At 37.5% G+C, this 20,333-nt stretch overlaps 1 protein-coding gene across 2 annotated transcripts in view; it reads right to left on the bottom strand.

Annotated features, from left to right (window-relative positions):
- The window catches only part of LOC109855038 (dopamine receptor 1), a 99,112-nt gene extending 78,983 nt beyond the window's left edge, over positions 1 to 20,129 (bottom strand). The window contains exon 1 of one of the 2 annotated variants that reach the window (XM_020428821.1): positions 20,033 to 20,129. In XM_020428821.1, the coding sequence (XP_020284410.1) occupies positions 20,033 to 20,089 (57 nt within the window). In that variant the 5' untranslated portion in view covers positions 20,090 to 20,129. The remainder of the gene's footprint in view (positions 1 to 20,032) is intronic. The other variant, XM_020428822.1, reaches the window with a different exon arrangement.
- Between the last annotated feature and the right edge of the window lie 204 nt (positions 20,130 to 20,333).

The following is a 20,333-nucleotide window of genomic DNA, read 5'->3' as shown; positions in this document are numbered from 1 at the left end:
ATATATATATATATATATATATATATATATATAATTATATCTAATAATAATTATATTTTTTTATTCACACTTTGTGACTTGCATTACCTAATAATTATTTTCATTTACGTTTTAGGAACGAAAGAACGTAACGCAATGCGACTTTTCTTTTAAATATTTCGGTATTTTTTACTAATCAAAATGTTTAAAATAATTTCTTTTTTGTCTTTATTTGTGATTTAAAAAGAAAACAAATAATTGATTATTTTCCGATTATTTTCCAAATAATCGATCTAACACAATCGATTATTTGAAAAATCGAATTGTTTCGAAATCAATTATTTTTTCACAATCGGCCATCTCTACACGGGGGGTGTCAAACTTGATTCAAGGCTGCAGTATATTATCAATGAAACGACCGATCGAAGAGGTCTCGTCGGTGAAATAAGCTCCACAATAAAATGACGTCATGAATCTCGAACGAATATCTCGGCCGACGACTTTTACAGATTGAAGAGACATAACACTCTTATTACATCCGCGTAATCGAAACACGAGACACCCGGCCGCCGCGAGAAAATGTGAACGAGTGACATACGGACGATTGGCGTAATCTTCGATTACAGAATTCTGTGAATTTTCAAGTTTTTTTTAGGCGAGGTGTATTTTCAAAACGAGATTTCAATCACATATTGATGACAGGTTTTGTTTTGTTTTGTTTAGTTTTTTTCTTTTTTTTTTTTTTTTTTTACGAAAACACCGTTTTACGTTTTAAAACGTGACGTTTCGATCGCACACGCTGAAGCGTGTAAGTTCAACGATAAAACGAAAATTATGAAATATCTGACATTTTGACAACAATATTCCGATTGAAATAAAACATTTTCGAAAGGTGATCACGTGCGAAAACGCATGATAATTGCGGAGAGGAATTAATTTTCGAGTCGCGTGTGTGTTAACACAACCCGCGATAAAGTTCGGTCAATATTTGAATTTCGTTGAAACGCGTTTGGGAAAGAGAAGCGTGATATGAAAGAGCAAAAAAAAATCCGTAAAACTTTTTCCAGGTCGTGACGAAAGCGGGCCGTGAAATTGGAAATTCATTATGACGCTTTCGATTTTAATAAAAGCTGGGAGCGGCGCGAGCTGCAAACGGTATCACAAAGTTAACTCGCGCTCTTGAACAATATTAACTTCCTCCTTCGAAAGTAATATCGTACATCATCGGTGTGTAACGAAGCGCGAAGTTCGCGCGCTTAAACGCACCCTTTCACTTTTCGCAAAATTGCGAAAATTCGCAATTCGGTTTATTTAATCGCGCTTTAATGTTGCATCGCGTGCTCAATCTCACAAAAGAGTGAAAAAATTCGCGACCGAGAAAACCGACGCGCAACTAGAGGCGTCCGGCGATTTTTCGGAGAGGAAATGTAGGGGAAAAAAAAAAAAAAAACAACAATCCCCTGCGGGAATTTTAATTATCGGAAAATTAATGAAGGCGGCCGACGACAATCCATAAGCGAGAAATAAATTAAGGAGGCGGTTGAGATTTTTAAAGGACTCGAGAGAGAAGAACGACGTCGCGTTTATCACGTCCACGTAATTTTGTATAGTTTACCAATCGCTAGATATAAGAGCGCAAGAACCGCGATTAGCGAATGTTGTTACGAAGGTTTGTGTAAACCGATAAGACTTGTTTTTCCACTTCTTTCCCTTCGTTCCCGAAACTAGGTCGATTCATTATGCCCGCGATGAATTATCGTTCATAATGCACATTAACACGTTGAATCAATTTTCATAATGAAAAATGATAGTCGAAAGAAGATAGACGACACAAGCAGCTAGCGCTGCTTAACGATATGTTTGTTCGGTCAATTACCTTTAGTGTTTCCAAAGTGGTCGAGTTATCGCAATCAACGGAAGTACAGTGTATAAAGAGGAAATGTGAAAGTTAGGAAATGTGAAAGTTGCAAATAGGATTAATAGTGTGGCGCTTTTACATCACAATATATATATATATATATATATACATACCAATATATTTATTATATTTACATATTTTTATATTTCTATATTTATTATTATTTATTATATTTGTTTATTATATTTATATAGCACGATATGTATTGTTAAAAATAATTAAATAATTTTTTCCGCGTATACGAACAGTATTAGTTGCATTACTAATTCATCTTTTCCATTAAAAAAGATGCTTAAATAATTAAAGATAGTAATTGAATTCACGCACGTGAGTATATATGTGTTCAATATAAAAAGAAGGTTAGTCACATTAGTTCGCGGTAATTTACGCGAAATTAAACTTGCATTATCAAGAAGCTATCCTAATGATAATGATGCGATCGCTGAGATGGAGTTAACGTTTACTCTGGGATTAGGTTTTGCTCCTTCCCCTTCCCCCCTGCCAAGCTCTTCGAGCTGTAACGTGGGAGAACCTTCCTTAGGATCAACGGAATCGAACATCCGGGAATGGAACATCCAGCTGTTCCAGATACGCAGCAGAAATGTCGACAACAATGATAGAAAGCACGTAGAAAGCTATGCCTGGATCTCTCGCGATCTTATCCGCGTTCTCGAATACCAATTCACGTCACGAGCGTTAATTATTTTTTCGCGCTCGTGACAAATACGAATAAAAAAGAAAATTCATGACGTAAATTCTCACAATTACCTAATAATCAAAATTTCAAGAAGTGGACAAGGCAGTTGGAGTCAAAAACACAGTTGTTATTGTGTATAAATGTAATAATGATGATTTTCTTTATTTGATAGTTAATAAAAATGACGTTTCGACCATAGTTTTTGGTCTTTATCAAATTCTAATAATCAAAATTGTCATGAGATTAATAAGTAACTATGGTTCGTTCTGAGAAAAAGATCAACTTTTTTGTTGGAAAAGGTAAATGCTTTATGGAAACACAAAGTTTATTAAATAAATGAAAATCCTTAACGTTGTTTGGAATTCGTGTTCGGTTTATACTCTGTAACTATACAACATACTATACAAGAGAAGTTCCGAAATAATTCTCGCAGTTGAGGTTTCCAAACCGCCTGGAATCGCTGTGCATTCACATCGCGGAAATATATATATAAGGTAAATCTGGATAAGATGACCATAATATTGTTTAAATGCAAAAAACAGACCTATATTTTTGTTATTTTTTAATATTGTTTTTTTATTTCACTTCACTGAAGCTTTAAAGTAATAATAACTATCGAAATTAAAGAGAAAAAAACACTTAACTGAAATTTAATATTATATAAAATATTCAAAATGTATGCATTGGCCATCTTGCCCAACTTTTAGGGAAAAGATGGCCATACATGTTTTTTTTTGTAAAAGATATAAATAAAACTTATAATTATGTGATTTAATTATATATTTAGTAATTACATGTGTTAAATACAATATATTTATTGTACGTAAAAGATTATTACATATTGTTGTTAACGTTTTCATGCACAGTATTTTTTTAATTATGAAACGCAACTTTATATAAACTATAAAAACAAGTAGCAAAAAAAAAACATTTTTATTTCGATGATAAAATATATTGTAAATTATATTACAATCATAACAAAATATATATTAAATCATACATAACTTTTTTATAAAAATGGGCCATCTTTCCCGAAGCGTGAAGAAAAGATAACATAGTATTTATAAATAAATAATGAAAATGAAACTACACACACACACGCACACAAATTATTAGTTACATTACACATTTATGTACCTTTATTATATATGTAATATGATTACGGCAGCTTAACTGTAAATTTATTCGACGTTAGCAGCTTTTAGTGGATATACGTAAAACTTTACAGGCAATCGAAAGTAAAAATATTATATAATTTTCACAATATTGTTATTTTAAATAGTGTACGCACATAAACTACTGTAAATACTGATTATCTTTAAAAATGGCATCTACAAAAATGCACTATTAAACAATTATTGATGAAATTACACAGTCTACGGCCATCTTTTCCGTATGGCCATAATATCCCCATCTACCCTACCCAAATGTAAACTTAAAAACCGAAAAGATCAAAATAAATTTCAAAAGAAATAGCACGCGGCTTTTTTCGATGCTTCAGCAAAAAGTGCTCGGGAGGATCATTTAATTTGTTAGACGAGACAAGCACATTACTCCCTGAGCATTACTCCGCCTCGCAAAGCTCTTCGATCATTAAGCACAAAAGCCGAGGGAAGAATAATCGCGCGAAGCTGCAACTTCGATTTCCGAGAGATGTAAGAATCTCGTCTCGCACGGGGAAGAACAAAAGTATCCAGAGGGAAAAACAAATCGCGATGTGACTAACTGCTTAAGACTGTGGCTTAACGACGAAGAAATTTCCATTAAAGCGAGATCACGGAAGCGAACCTGAAAAATCTTACGGTAACGTCTTAATTGCGTCGTTTACCGCGCATTTTTTGCTCATGTCGGAGTTGTTTTTTCGAAGGAAAAGAGAAATTATTTGGTATCTCTCGTTTAATATTCAGTACGATTACGAATAATGTATGACCTTTGCGACGCCACCCAAGGAATATATACGTTACGAGAAAATATTTATTTCGCAACGCAACTCTCTCGACGCGATACATAAAAAATCAATTTCATCGAAGATCCACGTATTTATCTTCTTTAAACTTTCGCGACTTAAATCGACATTTCATTTGCGCGAGTCTCATTTGCTCAATTATATGAAATATGAAATTATTGTGTCTCAATAAAAAAAAATGTTATGGAAAACGAAATAAGTCAGTGCAAAAATACGCGCAAATAGAATTCATTAAAAAATCATCACGCAATTTTTGAATAAAAATCTTTTCAAAAGTGACACAAAAAGCAAATTAAATTACACAGCCAAGTACATCTCACGTGAGGTCAGTCAGAGTTTTATATTTTATCTTTTAAAAACGAACGAGATCTTTAGAAATTCATTCGGTTGCACTTACGGATTGTTCGCGTAGAATTTATAACTACAAGATGTTACAACACGGTTTTTTTTTTTGATCATATCTACATACTGAGTTTCAATGGATCGCGAAACAAGCTCGTTTCTAACTAGCGAGAAACGAGCTACGTTAATTGCTTTAATGAGGTTCTGTTATATCAGAGCGCGTATCCTCTTATTTCTCAACGTACCATTGAATATTCCCGCTTGAATTGGACGAAAGCTAATCCTGGCGCCAGATGTGTTCGGGGAAACGCGATTAAAGACAGCGGGGTCTATCCTGCGCGCAAACGAGTTTCGTGTCCAACGGGATCGTAGATGCAAGACATGTATATACGTTATAGCAGTATGTGAGAGAAAGAGAGAGAGGAGAGAGAGAGAGAGAGAGAGAGAGAGAGAGAGAGAGAGAGAGAAAGAATCAATCTATCTAAAACGAAGGTCTATTCGAAGCTCGACGGAGATGCGAGCGCGCGCGAGGGTTTATCTTTTAGCGTGATAAGAGCTCCTTGATCTCGCAAGCGCGATGCGTCGCCGTGTCGCGCTTTTGATTTTCATCGTCATCGGAGAACTGATTAACGGCCGCTGCTTTACATCGAAAGCCGATAATGAATTGCAGTTAACAATGTTACCGGAAACCGGAATCACGACCAAACTAGAGAGTGAGGGAGAAAAAGTTTGTCGACGGATAATAATAATAAAAAAAAAAAAAAAAAAAAAAAACAGTGATTTCGCGATAAAGAACCAGAGAATGAAAAAAAAAAAAATAAAAAGCTACACACACATTCTTTGTGTAGGAACGTTGTTGCGTTGTTTCGCGGTAACGTGAACCGAGATCGGTGCTTCGATGCGCACAAAAGAAGCGCTTTTGTTTCCCTACTCTTTGTAATTATGAAGTAGCTGGTGATTTTTTAATCCCGTCAACGAAATGGGATATAATATTTTGACTATAAGTTCGCACACTCAACGAGGCAACAAGCGCTTCCTCTCTTTCTCTCTCTCTCTCTGGATGTGACAGCACTCGCGGCAACTCGGCCAGTTGGAAATGATGACGCTAATGCACCATCGCGAGAGCCGCGCAATTGCGGATTAAAGCACGCGGCGGTGTCATTCCGTCAAAACTATATATTCGCGGTAAAATTTATGCAGCGCGCGCGTTACACAAAGAAACGTGCGATGTGTTTTATACAACAATAACGTGGATTCTCCTCTAACGCGTCAAAAGACTCCGTGAAAGCTAACGACTCCGCGTCAAAAATAAACTGAAGATTAAATGTCGTATTTGTGTAGCGGCAAATTATGCGGCTATAGGGAAAGAGTGGCGTGAAAGAGCCAGTTTTAGTGTAAAGCCAAAAAAACTATTTAAAAACCAATCAAACATAACGCTTATTGTTTCAATTTGTAGTTTACTTATTCCTTTGTGTTATGTAATAAACAAAAAGATAAAATCTAACAAGCTTAATAAACATATTTTCACTTAAAAGAAAAGTAAAATTCGGCTCTTTCATAACATAATGATATTGAAAGAGCCATCGAATGTTATTTAAGAGCCGACTCCTTATAACAAGAATCTTTAACTGTTTATAAACAAAATAATAAACAAACTATTAATAGACATTAATACAATTGTTAACAAAACATTAATATAATTGTTAACAAACAATTGTTAACCAAAATGCTAAAACTAGTTTCATAACAATCTCTTCAAAATTAACAAAACCATCAACGTAAATTTATATATTTTTTACTTAAATCTAAGTAACTCTTACTTTATTAATCAAACTTTCAAAACAACTTTTAAAATTACAATTGAGAAAAAAAACTTAATTTCTTAGGTATCTTTAAAAGCAATTTTGACTAAAATAATAATTTAGCACTTCTTTTATCCCACATTTTCTATATGTCTAATCAGAATAAAGTTTACACTGAAACCATATTTGCTTACCATATTTGCGTTACTTTTTATAACGTTTAGTGCACGCTATACAATTATTATAATATTATTATTTTCTTTTTCTAGTTTCCTTTTTTTTAAACAATCAAAACTTAAGACTCGTCGAAATTGTCAACAAGAAATATATAAGGCCTTACGAGCCATTCGCAGGATGTTTGTGCGGAAACTGTGCGTGTATATATATATATGTACACATGTAACGAATTCTACTTGTAAATTTTTAAAGCCGGAGATTCCAGGTTCGACTCCTGGCCGAGGAATTTTTTTGCAATATTTTAAAATGAGTTAGGGGGATATCCGGGGTCTTTCATATGTGTGATGCAAATCCAGCATCCCGTGTGAATTTAAGAATTGAGATTTCAATTCAAAAAACACTCACTTGTAAAAATGTATATATATATATATATATATATATATATATATATATACACGCACAGTTTCCGCACAAACATCCTGCGAATGGCTCGTAAGGCCTTATATATTTCTTGTTCCTTTTTTTTATTTTTGATAATATTTCATCAGAATCTGAAGACAAATCATCGTTACATTCAGTGTCAGAGCTAGATGTTTTATTAAAAAGATTTTTTGATTGTTTGGTAGCCGGCTCTTTCATCACACTATAGTCCGGCTCTTTCAAAACTTTTTCTCTTAAAAATTATAATCTCAAAATACACTATCAAATTAACGCTATGAATGAAAAATATTTACATAATTAGGAGACTAAATACATATATAAAATCGTCATATAAAAATTTTTGTATTATTTCTTTACACAAAAATGTTAAAAAACAAAGAAATAAAACCCAAAAATTTACTTTTCAATTACAACATCTTTAATACGATGCACCTATTTATTTTTAATAATATGTCAAATGTTTGTGGATGACACACATCTAGTGTTGCTATATAAAAATTAAAACTTTCGTGAGATTCGTTCAGAAACTGCCGAATAATTGAAAATGGCTCTTTCAAAACCTGGCTCTTTCATGCCACTTTTCTCCTACTCTTTCTCCAAATTTAACCCTCGGGGAAAAAGAGATACATTGTAAGCTCGAAAAAAAAGTTTTGCAATTATTTTACTAAAATACCGATGCACACACACACACACACACACACAAAGTTTCATTATAATTAAATATAAATCACGACGTAAAATAAATTCGCGCGCCCCTCGCGAAACTTCTTCGAACTGACTGTAACTTTTGTACGGAAGAAATTAATAAGTTTGTGTAATAAAGAGAAAACCAAGTCTCTCGTTTATTATCAATAACGAGTAAATACATTCAACATAGAAAAATTTGAAAAAAGAAACGATATAATTATATAACTAATAATTTTGAAATAAAATGCGACGCAAATAAATCTCCTGTAATTTTTTACGTGTAATTTCGCGTAAAAAAACTTCTTTTGAATTTCTTGCTCTTTATAAATTTCGGTCTTGTCTTCTTTACGCCGCGTAAAAAAGAGAAGACATATAAAAAGAGCGATCGTTTCACGTTTACGTGTTGCTATTTGACATAGTGTGGAATAGACAGTAAAATGACGACATATATATATGTATATACGAAATTACGGTATAGTAAGATGAGGGAAATAGTCCGCAGTTGACAATGCTTCTGCGTCGGACGCCGTACAAAAGATAACGAGCGGAAACCTTCCGCTAAATTGCGATTGACGGAGTTCAGCAAATGGTTGACGGTTTCGTACTAACAATAGCCCCCAAACAATTCAATATCTCCGACAGTACGTCCATTTCGCGGTCGATCGCCCCGGCAAACTCAGCTTAAACCATACATATATATATATGTATATACACATACACACACACACACACACACATATATATACACACATATATATACATATATCGCGCTAATATGAAAATTAAATCGCGATTTAATAAATTACGCGATTACATTACAATATTGATAAAGCATATTATTACTGGATATCGCGCATCAATTCTGCGACGATGTGTCAAGCTTTTGATTCGAACTGTTCGCGATGATTGATATGCCACATGTAATTAATTAGTCAATCCGCGCACCCAATGTGCCAGTAATATCAATGGAATATTTCAGTGAAATGATAATTTTGCTTTTCTTTTTTGTAGAGCGCGGAATTGTAAAACAAACTGGCGCGTTTTAATCATACAATACATGCAAAAATTAATATCTGAGAGAGAGAGAGAGAGAGAGAGAGAGAGAGAGAGCAGCGCGCAGCGTTAAAACGGAACGGTTTGATTCGCTGCGGACGCGCACGATAAACGATTAATTAATGATATTCACACGGCGAGAGTTAAGTCGATGAAGATGTGTGTCAACCATGCGAGCGATATAAGTTTCACAGCGTGTATGTCGCGCGCGCGAACCATCCTCTAAGTACCTGCATATTGAACAGCTCGTTGACCTGGGAGGCATCGGCGTTACACAAAGGCTAAAATCCGGGAGACCTTCCTGGTGGCACTTCGATTGGCACAGTTTGCGGTTAATGACAAAAGTGGGCTACGAAAGGCCACCGCGAAACTTCGTAGGATGCCATCCATATTCATCTTATTTTACATTTACCGTTGGCGCCGATGGTGTCGCGGACTTTGTCGACGCGGACGTAATCGCTCTCTGATAACAAGTCTCGCGTTCGGGATGGAAAATTTTAACCCACTAACAAAAGCGCGGAGAAATACGAAAGAGCTTTGCTTCCGAGGTGTTTATGCGCAAAACGGTTAAGTCGTTCGAGCATTGTATAATAAAATATATATATATATATATATATATATATATATATACAATACTTACTAAATTTACCCAAGCGTGTAATAGAGTTTGCATTTAAATGCGAATACGCGTAAAAAACATGTTTATCAAAGTTGTGTTGTATTTCACTGGAAATTAATACAAAAATAAATATATTGCACTATACAAATATTTATCCGCTAAAAACTCTGCATGGAACAACAAAATTTTATGTCACATTTTATTTGATAAAAATGTGCGATAAGATACAGATTACATGCGCGATCATTATCTCAAACGTGTTGATATAATTTTAAGACGCGCGTGTTATTCTACGCTTGTACTTTGCGTATCTGCTCATCTCTCTCGCTTTCACGTAATCTCACATCACAACAAAAACTACAGAGAGAATCTCATTACAACGTTGGGAGTAAAGCGCGCGTGTATTTTGGCAAACGCGCGAAAGTATCAAGACGCGAATCTCGGCGACTCTCATTATTCGAAGCGTTTGTGTGGCGCTTCATTTTCGAGAGGCCACGGTCCACGTTTGTTCTACTATCGCGTTCCGTTAGCAAGGCCGCCGGTTCGCAAATCCGGCTTAATGTCGGTGCAGAACGAGAACGGTGCAATTAGGACGCGGCGCGCTGCAGCAGTTTCCCCAAACGTTAAGGAAACTTGCGCGGCGACTTCCTGCGGCGAATTTCGAAAATCCTGCAGAAGGCACTGGCGCGCGAGAACTCGCGAGGATTACCGGCGCTTGTTTAATATTGTACGCGGTTGTGTGCACGATATATACAATTATATATTTAAGCGCGGAGGCAATTACGTAACTGCGAGAGGTGTCTTCGTGTATATATATATACTTCTTCAACAAGTGTCGTTCTGTCATACACACGACGTAGCCGACTCCCGCAAAAGAGCCTGATGTGATTATTCCTGTCCCTTGTGTGCCCGCGGAATATCACGCGAAACATCGCGCTTCCTCCAACTCCTTTAGATTAATTTCAGATAACTCGAAAACGAGTTTCCCCTCTCCCTTTCCTTCCTCCTCCCCCGCCCCTATCCAGCTCCTTGAGCAGAAAATATCACATCGAATATCGCGCTTCGGACGCGTTCTCGCGATGTACGGCCCCGCGTGCTAGATTAGATCGCGAAAAAAACCTTTTAAAACTGCGCCGGCTATTTGCGTGTCTGCGAAAACTGTGCAAGCGATAGCGTCTCCACGAAATATCAGCATCATTACAGGAGGAATTTTAGAACATATAATACACAGTAACGTGATGTAAATTAATATTTTGGCTGATCTCGCGTTACACACACGCGAGAAAGAGAGAGTATGAATTTGTCTCTCGCAATTCGGCATTTCTCGATTTAATTAACATCCGTGATTGATTTCCATTGTTACTGAGATAATTATCTCCGTCGAATGGAGTCAGCCTCGATTGCGCAGTCGAGATTTGCTCGAGCCAGGCACAGAAGCTCGATTGGTAATTAGCAATTACCATGCAAATACGAGTGGGACGCGGCGGTTGCGAGACTCGGTCTTGTGTGTCTCGCTTAACGGATATTTACTGTAAATACTTGCGCGAGCCAAAGTTTTTTTTTTTTTTTTACTCGGTTGTATCGCGCGTTATCATTCCAAACGAAAAAATAGGCTCGAACAATGTTTCTTGGTATTACGCGAGTAAACGATCTGAAATAGATATAGATACTGGTCGATGAAGACTTAATTTAAACCTTCCGTTCAATGAAAATATTCGATTCTTTATTATAAAAATGTTATATTAGCGTTCTGAAACTATTATTATCGCCTTCGATTCATGTAGGAACAAATGTGTAAAGGTTAAACTACTAGGAAAAAAAAGTACATCTATTGGAGAATAACTTTCTTTCCGCATACTGTCGCTGTGATGAAAAAGATAAATTGAACGAGAGACGATACACTTTGCACTGAAGATTATTCAAGCAAAACATTTGTTATATCAATCAATTTTTTATCTCTATATTGTGTACTTATAAAAATTCGTACAATTTTTAAAAATCGCAAAAAAAGTAAACTTGTATCTCATGTGTGTGTGTGTGTGTGTGGAGAGAGAGAGAGCGTACTCTTGTCGCAAACTTTTCCGTAGCGCGGAATAAATGCGACGGTGACTGAATTGTCGATATCAGATTTATTTCAGAAAGTTTTAACGCTATATCAGAATTCGAATAATCCACCTCGAAACTGACGCGCGAGTACTCAAAATCCGATTTCAACTCGGCAATTTTTGCAAAATATTTTTGTTCGGTGTTTGATGGAAAAATTAAATTTATCTTCCGCCGCTGATTATTTAAACATTATGCGAAATGTAAAACCAACCGTTTTTACTTGCCGGTTTCGCGTTCTTTTTCTTAATTATATTATTGTGCAATCGAATTTTAACTATAAATTTTTGAATCTGCCGAAAATAGAATCGGATTTAATTGCAAAGTTCACAAGACGAGAATCTTGGATAATTTTGGAAATGTGTCCCAGTCGCACGTTCGATCCCCGAGATCGGGGATCATTTCGCAAGTATATTTCCTATTCGTAGAATTAATTCTCTGCAATACGTGCAACAGGCGCGGTCGGCGAGCGCGGTCGAGTGCAAAACGGAAGTAGGTTTGCGTGCAATCGCCGTGCGAATGGATGTGCCATCGAATGGAACATTACGGTTCTGGCATGGTCCATTGGCGCCGGTCGTGGTGCATTTCGCGAGAACTTCTCCGGAAACTTAACGTCACAGCGCGCGACGAACGGTATTAATTATGTCAACAACGATTGCGTCGAGAAATTTCGCGAAGACCAAGCTGGTTTGTCAAGTCGACACGAGGTTTGCTTTGATTGCGTGGCGAGACGCGCGATTGTGTTGCAAGTAACAGACAATTTGCGTGACGCAGTAAATTGAGAGAAATATTTGAGAAAAAAGCTTGCTGTTATCAAAGTAAAATGTTTATAAAAAAAAGAGTTGATTGAAACAATATATATGTATTTTTAAATAACAACAACTCAAATCTGAAAATGTGTTTAATTCGTGTTAAAAAAAAAAAAAAACATTTTGAAACAGAACGTTGTTCTGTTTCAAAATGTTTATATTATTCGTTATTGCTTTTTTATAAAAAAACAATTGAGGCCCCAAACATTTACTAGCCAACTTTTTATTCATAACATTCGAGAGTGAAAGGATTTCACGAGATCGTCGATACGTTTTTTTATTGTCTTCTCGAAGATATCGCGTGCCGCGCAAATTTCCATATCGCTCGAGAACGACCGAGAAGGGAACCGATAAAGGACGTGTATCACGCCGCGCGGAAAAGGGCTCCATAGATTCCGCGTCCTCATTGGAGGCATCCGAATACACTTTAAGCACATCCATTACAAGTCCCATCGAAACTTGCGTATATTATTACGAAATTTAGGGGACTGCGCAAACTTCGCTATCTAAGGGGGGTTTCTTGTTGGCGAACATTTCCAAAGTGGAGATATTGATATCGCACGTGGTGCCCGGTCGATTATTTCGAGACTCCGGGGTTTGGAAAATGTACGCGAAAAGCGGAGGCGTGTCTCCCGCGCGCGATTTCCGTAAAAATCTTTCTCTTTCTCGAAACGTAAATTCGTTCGGAATCACCGCGGCGGGCAATGTTGGAAAACGCGACGAGAAGCATAATACAACCCTCTCTCCTACGCATTCCATCCTCTCTGTCTCTTCGTGCGAATCTCACGGAGAGATCGAACACACGAGCCGACGCTCGGAATTTCTCGGGAGATGGAGGACTTCCTCTCGCGCGCGCGCACGCCGAGATCGCCATCGCTAATTACATTGTTGCACGTTAGCGGCGATTAAACAAAGCTAATCGGGAGGTTGAGGTATGCTCACTCGAGATAAGACGCGCCGATAAGCGCGCAAAACACACAGACGCGTCGGGGAAAAAATTTTTGCCCGCGGAAGAAAAGCTTCTTCCGCATCGCGCGAAGATAAAACACGAGAATATCTCAATCAGATTAAGTACGTTTATCTTATCGATAAAAGTGTGTTTCCCTCGCGGCAATCTATCCGAATAGCGTGAAATTGAATACGCACTCTTTTCCGGATCAAACACATGGACCGTGCGCGCGCGCAGTACCTTAAAAAGCGCCGTTACGAGAGAGAGAGACGCGAAGCGAGAAAATCTTAGCGTGAGCAAAGTTTTCCCGATCCAAATCCGATTTCATCCACGGATCTGATTGGATCTTGACGCGGGAGAAACACCGCGGAAACCAAGAGAGAAATTTCGTCAAAACGAGAGTACTTTCAAGGGTTGTTAGACGTCTATGGGATGTTCCCGGCGCCGATACTTCGTTAGATAACTCAGTAGTTCGAGTATTTCTTTTGTAATCTCTCTCTTTCGTTCTTGTTCATCACTTTGAGTAGATTCGAATCTTCTCGAATTTTTCTAATTGTTCATATAAGAGATTTGAGAGAAATCTCGTAGATAGAAAAAAAAAAAAAAACAAAGCAGAATCTATTTTCGCGCGTTTTTCAAACTATTGAGATCTCTGATCAAATAATATAAAAACAGTTTCGTATGAATGGATGTGTGGAAAGAATTGTGTAATTGTATGGATGAGAGCGAAGAGTGGATGCGAACCAATAGCGGAGTAGCTGGATAGAGTTGATTGCCGGAAGGGGAGGTCCACATTGCGTAGAGTAGGGTAAAGCGATTCTAGTCGTAAGAGTAGTTATAAGTTTTTGTGTAGGATATTGTGTAACCCTAAGGGGAATCAATAAACATTATCTATCTATCTATCTATCTATCTATCTATAAAACAGTTTCGTCGTTTAGCGACGCAATTTAGTTTACAACTTTCATTATTAATAAAATAATCGCAAAATTGAAAGAATAATATAAGGCCGATACGAGCCAATCCCAGGATATTGAGCGGGAACTTGAACGTGCATACATATATGTATACATCTATAACAAGTATTACTTGTAAATTTTTACAAGTAAGTTTTACTAACAGGGAAGGCGATGGCACGGTAAGCCGGAGATTCCAGGTTCGACTCCTGGCCGAGGAGTTTTTTTCGCAATATTTTAAAAATTAGTTAGGGGGGTATTCGAGGTCTTTCATATGTGAGATGCAAATCCCGCATCCCGTATGAATTTAAGAATTGAATTTTCAATTCAAAAAACTTACTTGTAAAAATTTACAAGTAATACTTGTTATAGATGTATACATATATGTATGCACGTTCAAGTTCCCGCTCAATATCCTGGGATTGGCTCGTATCGGCCTTATATTATTCCTTCAAACTTTCACGAGCCCTAAAATATTATTTAAATCGCAAAATTATTGCTAATTAAAATTAATAAGAGTATTACTTTTAAACGCGACGCATTCTTCTGTGTATATGAAATTACTCGAGTATTACGTATTCCGGAAACTTACTTATCGTAATCCAAAGCTCAATTTCACGTTTACAGACTCTCAGCCGTGACAACTCTGAAACTTTGCTTCGGGAAGACGTTTCCATATCTGGATTGAATTCGCAATGCGAGAAACTTTTGCAGCAAAATGAGGGCTCGAAAGAGACAGACGTCATTCTCACGGGAGTGTGCACGTTTTACTGCATCTATTCTTCGTGAAAACGACAACTAAGACATAAACAAAAAGAACTCGTCGAAGCGACTCGTTTGGCGGAAAAATTCGGTTCCGATTACAATTCCGGTCGGGACAATCTCCGGGACGAGTGTCTCGGGGATTCGTGTCTCGGACGGGATTCTCCGCGCGCTCTCGTCAAAAGAAAAAAAAGTTCACTGTGGTCAGACACAGAACGCGCGGATCCACGAAGTTGCTCTGACGGAAAATCCGAAACTCGGCGATCGCGAACAGTTTCGTGCGCGCGGAGATTGAACTTCCCTTTCCGCGTCACATCACGACGTGGTTTAAACGCCTCGATCTCCGTCGAGGAAGAATCAAATAGTTGCGGAACGAGATTATATTTTCGGTATATCTTCTTGCGCAATCATCGCGAAAATAAACGAAACTACATGTGCTTTTGATTGCGACGTGAAAAAGAAATTTTCGTCCAGCCGCGAAAACGTAGACGATATACTTAAAAAACTATGTGAAACGATTCGCCGCGTGCTGTTGGGAAAACTTTTTAATGCGTCTTTATAAGAGAAAATCGCATTCCGTCGTTCGTAACACCGAAGCCATAAACTGCCGAGTTTTTTTAGCGACACGCATGTTTGGTATTTTAATTACATTGTAACGTCAAGTCATTTGTAAAACATTCGTGCGTAATATTAAAATAATATAAATCAAGAGAAAAAAATGTTATTTACTTTGTGAAATTTAATTGCCCTACTCTTTTCCACATGTTTGTCGTATACATGTGTACGAGAGAGAGAGAGAGAGAGAGAGAGAGAGAGAAGAAAATAACTTTAAATTAATTAATCATTTAATTTCGCATGCCTGTTACTTTTTTTTTAAACGAAATCTACAATCCGTGCGAAGTTCTAGATAATAGTAATAATACAACTCGTGAAAAAGTGCTTTTTTTTAATTACTTCTGTGAAATTTGAATTTTTGCGAGAAGACGGAAAAAAGATAAAGTTTTGCAAAAAATGGTGGTCGGCATTAAGGTGTTCGCGAATTTTCTGCACAATATGAATTTTCTATTTTTTCTGATTTCTCATTTCGACATTTGTCATAATGCGCGCACGTATATAGCTCGCTATATTTTCAAACGCCTGTGTGTGTGTTTTCTGACTAACGAGAGATTCACTGCGAAATTCCGCTTGTCGGTTGAGAACATTGTTGCACACACCGTGTTCCAACAAGCGTTTTGTAGTTCTCGCGGAACAAAAACGTTTCGCCACCAGTTCGCCGGACACAAGTTTTAATGAGCGTTTTGTCGTTGCGAAGGTAATACGGTAATTTATTTGTCATCGCGGATACACCAAAGAGTTTCAACCAATGAACGTTTTCTATTCGCAAACGCTTTGTGATTCACCTTCTGCAAATATATATATATCGTCTAAACGAATGCGAACGTTCGATACGATTTCCAATCACTAAATTTAACTCGCGAACTTAATTGCACACTGTATAACAGACGTCCATCACGCGGCTCTCTCTCTCTCTCTCTCTCTCTCTCTCTCTCTCTCTCTCTTTCTCTCTTTTTCTGTGTATCACGCAAATAATCTGCGCATTCGAAATGAGCTTCGTACTTTCTTTCTTGCACGCGAAAGGTCGGATGCACGCGAAATGTATTCCGCGTTCTGTGCCGTTGGTGGTTTAAAGAAAATACCGCGAGAAAGCATTTTGAAGACATTTCTGTAATTGCTCTTAATGGACTGACATTACAATCTACTCTCTACGGTGAGAGACCAAGAGCGAAGACGGAATCTTTTTTTATTTCTTCGTGAATATAAAAGTCATTTGAAAATCGCACTTAGAGAAGGTTTGCCCGGGGCTGATTAAGAAATTCACTTCGCGCGCGGATATAACACGCGAACAACCGTTTGTAGGTAGGTACAAGGAAAACTGTTCTCTCTCTGATCTATTATATAAATTAATTATAAAATTACGTAATAAATATAATTAATTTATAAATAAATAACATTTCTTTTCTCATAAATGTAACGCAAAACCTCGGTGTGTGTGTGTGTGTGTGTGTGTGTGTGTGTGTGTGTGTGTGTGTGTGTGTGTGTGTGTGTGTGTAAAAATGCTGATAGATAACCAAATCGATATTTTAGGGAAACTCGTAAAAACACGCACTGAAAAAGCAGTTTAGTTGAGATAACAAAAATTTGGTAAATCAAACCAAATAAAGTGTTCCGGAAACTAAATTTTGGTTGAATTTACCAAAATTTGGTAATCTCAACAAAACTGTTTTTTCAGTGCGTTTTGCGATTGTTTTTGCGACCAATGGATTATTAAATATTTTATTCCTTTTTCAAAGAAGAACAAATTGGCATGTTGCTCCAACATTCAATCTATCACTTGGCGTCATTTTTCTTTCGAAAGTTTGGCCTCTCAGAGTGAATTAATCGCGTCGATCGCGTCCAGATCTTGCTTCTCTTTTTCTCGCGATCAGATATTCCGGACGAGTGCCGCGGCCCGGGTTGTTTAAAAGGTTTTTTTTAACTTTATGCTCCGTGGAGAGTAATTTTTACGAATTGCTCGGCGTGTTCTGTAACGAGAAACTCGACGGTTTATTTTGCTTTATTTTCAGTCGCTTTTTCGCAAAATAAAATTTTTATTCTTGAGATACATAAGTTTCAACTTATCCTCTTTCTTGCGGCAAAAAAAAAAACTATTTTTGTTCTATTTTATATATATATATATATATATACATATATATATATACACACACACGCGAGTGTGCCGACGTTATCTATAAATTGTTATTACCTCCGCTTTACATCCGATAATGTGGCTTTTACGAGCTGTAATCTCAAGACGATCTTTCTAATCCAGTATCAATTTGTTTTTATGGAAATGATCATTTCCGCGCCTATCTCGAAAGCTTATCCTTAGTTTTTTGCTCACCGGTTATAGACGCGTAATAATAGTCGCGTTAAATATTCGGACTTTTCCGTGCGAGAATCTCTGTACTTCGAAATAAATAAATAAATATATATATAAAACTAATTTGTGTAAATATTTTGTAAAGAGAAAAAGTAAAACACACATGTGCGCGCGAGAGAGAAATAATTGATGTTCAATAAATTTGTCACAATTAATTTTTACTTAATTGCAAGGATAATCGTACGTACGGAAGAACAAATGTTTCTTTTTAAGAAAAGACGTTTCTTTAACATTTTTCTCTCCGTGTACGAACGTCTTCTAATTTTAAGCTAAGAAAGTTCGTATTTATATCAGTGATTAACAATAAGAACACATGCAAACTACGTATAATTATTACTGTGCGGAAACACGAATAATAATAATAACAACAACAATGAAAATAATAATATAGCTTAAGCGTAATTAAGTGCAACACATAACTTGTTTCGGATATACCCCCTCATTTGCTCGTCTTTCCCCATAGACTCGTTTTCTTCGGCCGATCGTCTGATAAGCAATCTACGGCCGAACGCCGATAAGGAAATTAACATTATCGTGACGATAACGAGCGAAATATGCAAGAACCTGTTGCGGTGGGGAGATAGAGAAGCCGTTCTCTAAGCAAGGAAATACGATTCGCGAAACTGCAAGTTGAAAATTCTGCACGTCACGCGCATCATCTCTGAGAAGATTTCTGAGATTCAGAAATACAGAGAGAGATGAGAGAATACTCCGAGATACTCCGCGCGATAAACTTACAAAACTAATAAAGTTCCAGTTTCGATTTTACGATTTCAATAACGCCTCGTTCCTCGCAGATAAAATTGCGATTGATCGACGTTATCGCGACATTTTCCATCGAGAGTGTTTTTTTATTGTTTGATCACGCCCGAAGTAAAGACGGTGTGTATTTTTCTTTTTAAGTATTGTAACTCGTCGCTGAAGTGAACAATAATAGATAATCGATTTAATAATAACAATAAAAATACGCGAACCTCGTGCAATAATTACACATGTAATTCTTCTTCTTACGTGAATTAAAATTTTTTCAACGCCGATGTATATCTTGTTTCGCGAGTTATTTTTATCCAGCGAACTATTTCGCCGGGGGGATGAATCGATTTTCTCGACACGTCTGCGGCATCGAATTTCGCGGCGCGTTAAGAACACAACGGTGCAAAACTCTTGCGTCTGAGTTTTCACGCGAAACGGGACTCTCGTCCGTCTTTTTCCAACTATAAATCACGAAACAACAACTCGTTCGTCAAAACACACGAGAAAACAGATCTTTTTTTTTGTTTTTTTTCCACGAGAGCACAATCCGCTTTCGTCACTCGACTCGGCGAGAAAAAAAGTCCGTGTTGCGTCTTCATTCACTTTCCTTCAAAGTTCGCATGTTTATTTATTTTCGTTTTCTTTTTTTTTCCGCTCCGCGAAACAAAACACGGCAAAATGTTATGCGCGCCGGTCGCTCACATCACTCCGCATTATAATCGCGTACTCGAAAAGCCACTCCGCAACGTTGTTCCGGCCATTTCCCCCACCCTCTTCGAAACTTCCGTTTTTTTTTTAAATCGCGTTTCTTCACGTCGACATGTAACACACATAAAATATACACAGGGCGTTAAGGTGGTAGACGACGACGAGGTAGATAATGCGAAAGGGGGTGATGAGAAAAAAAAGAGCAACAGATTTTTTTTTTTTTTTACTCATGCTGTGTGTTTGGTGCTGACGAAAATGAAGAACCAACGCAAAATAGGCCGTCGACACTCATCATGCACAGGCGGAGGCTATTCATTTGAGTGGTATATTCACGATTGTCGGCGGTCGTCCTGTTAACGACGGCACGGTAGTGGTAGTGTCGGGGTTCATCGTCGCTCACCTGGGGTAGAATCATGACGTGCGGCAGCTGGCGCGCCTCGCCGCGCACTGACTCTCCCTCTCCAAAGGAGACCGCGTTCTCCACGGCGCGCGCCCCCGAACCCTCTTCCACTCCTGCCGACCACCCTTTCCTCCCTTCCCCCAGCATCCACCGCTCTCTTGTGCAACCAGTCGGATCTCTTTCTCTCTCTCTCTGTCTCTCTCTCTCTTTCTCTCTCTCTCTCTCTCTCTCTCT

The sequence above is a fragment of the Pseudomyrmex gracilis genome, unplaced genomic scaffold (genome assembly GCF_002006095.1).
Source record: "Pseudomyrmex gracilis isolate BER0280 unplaced genomic scaffold, ASM200609v1 scaffold_79, whole genome shotgun sequence".
In the NCBI taxonomy this organism is placed as follows: domain Eukaryota; kingdom Metazoa; phylum Arthropoda; class Insecta; order Hymenoptera; family Formicidae; genus Pseudomyrmex; species Pseudomyrmex gracilis.
Note: the sequence above shows the minus strand (reverse complement) of the source record. Positions and strands in the feature narration are given on the sequence as shown.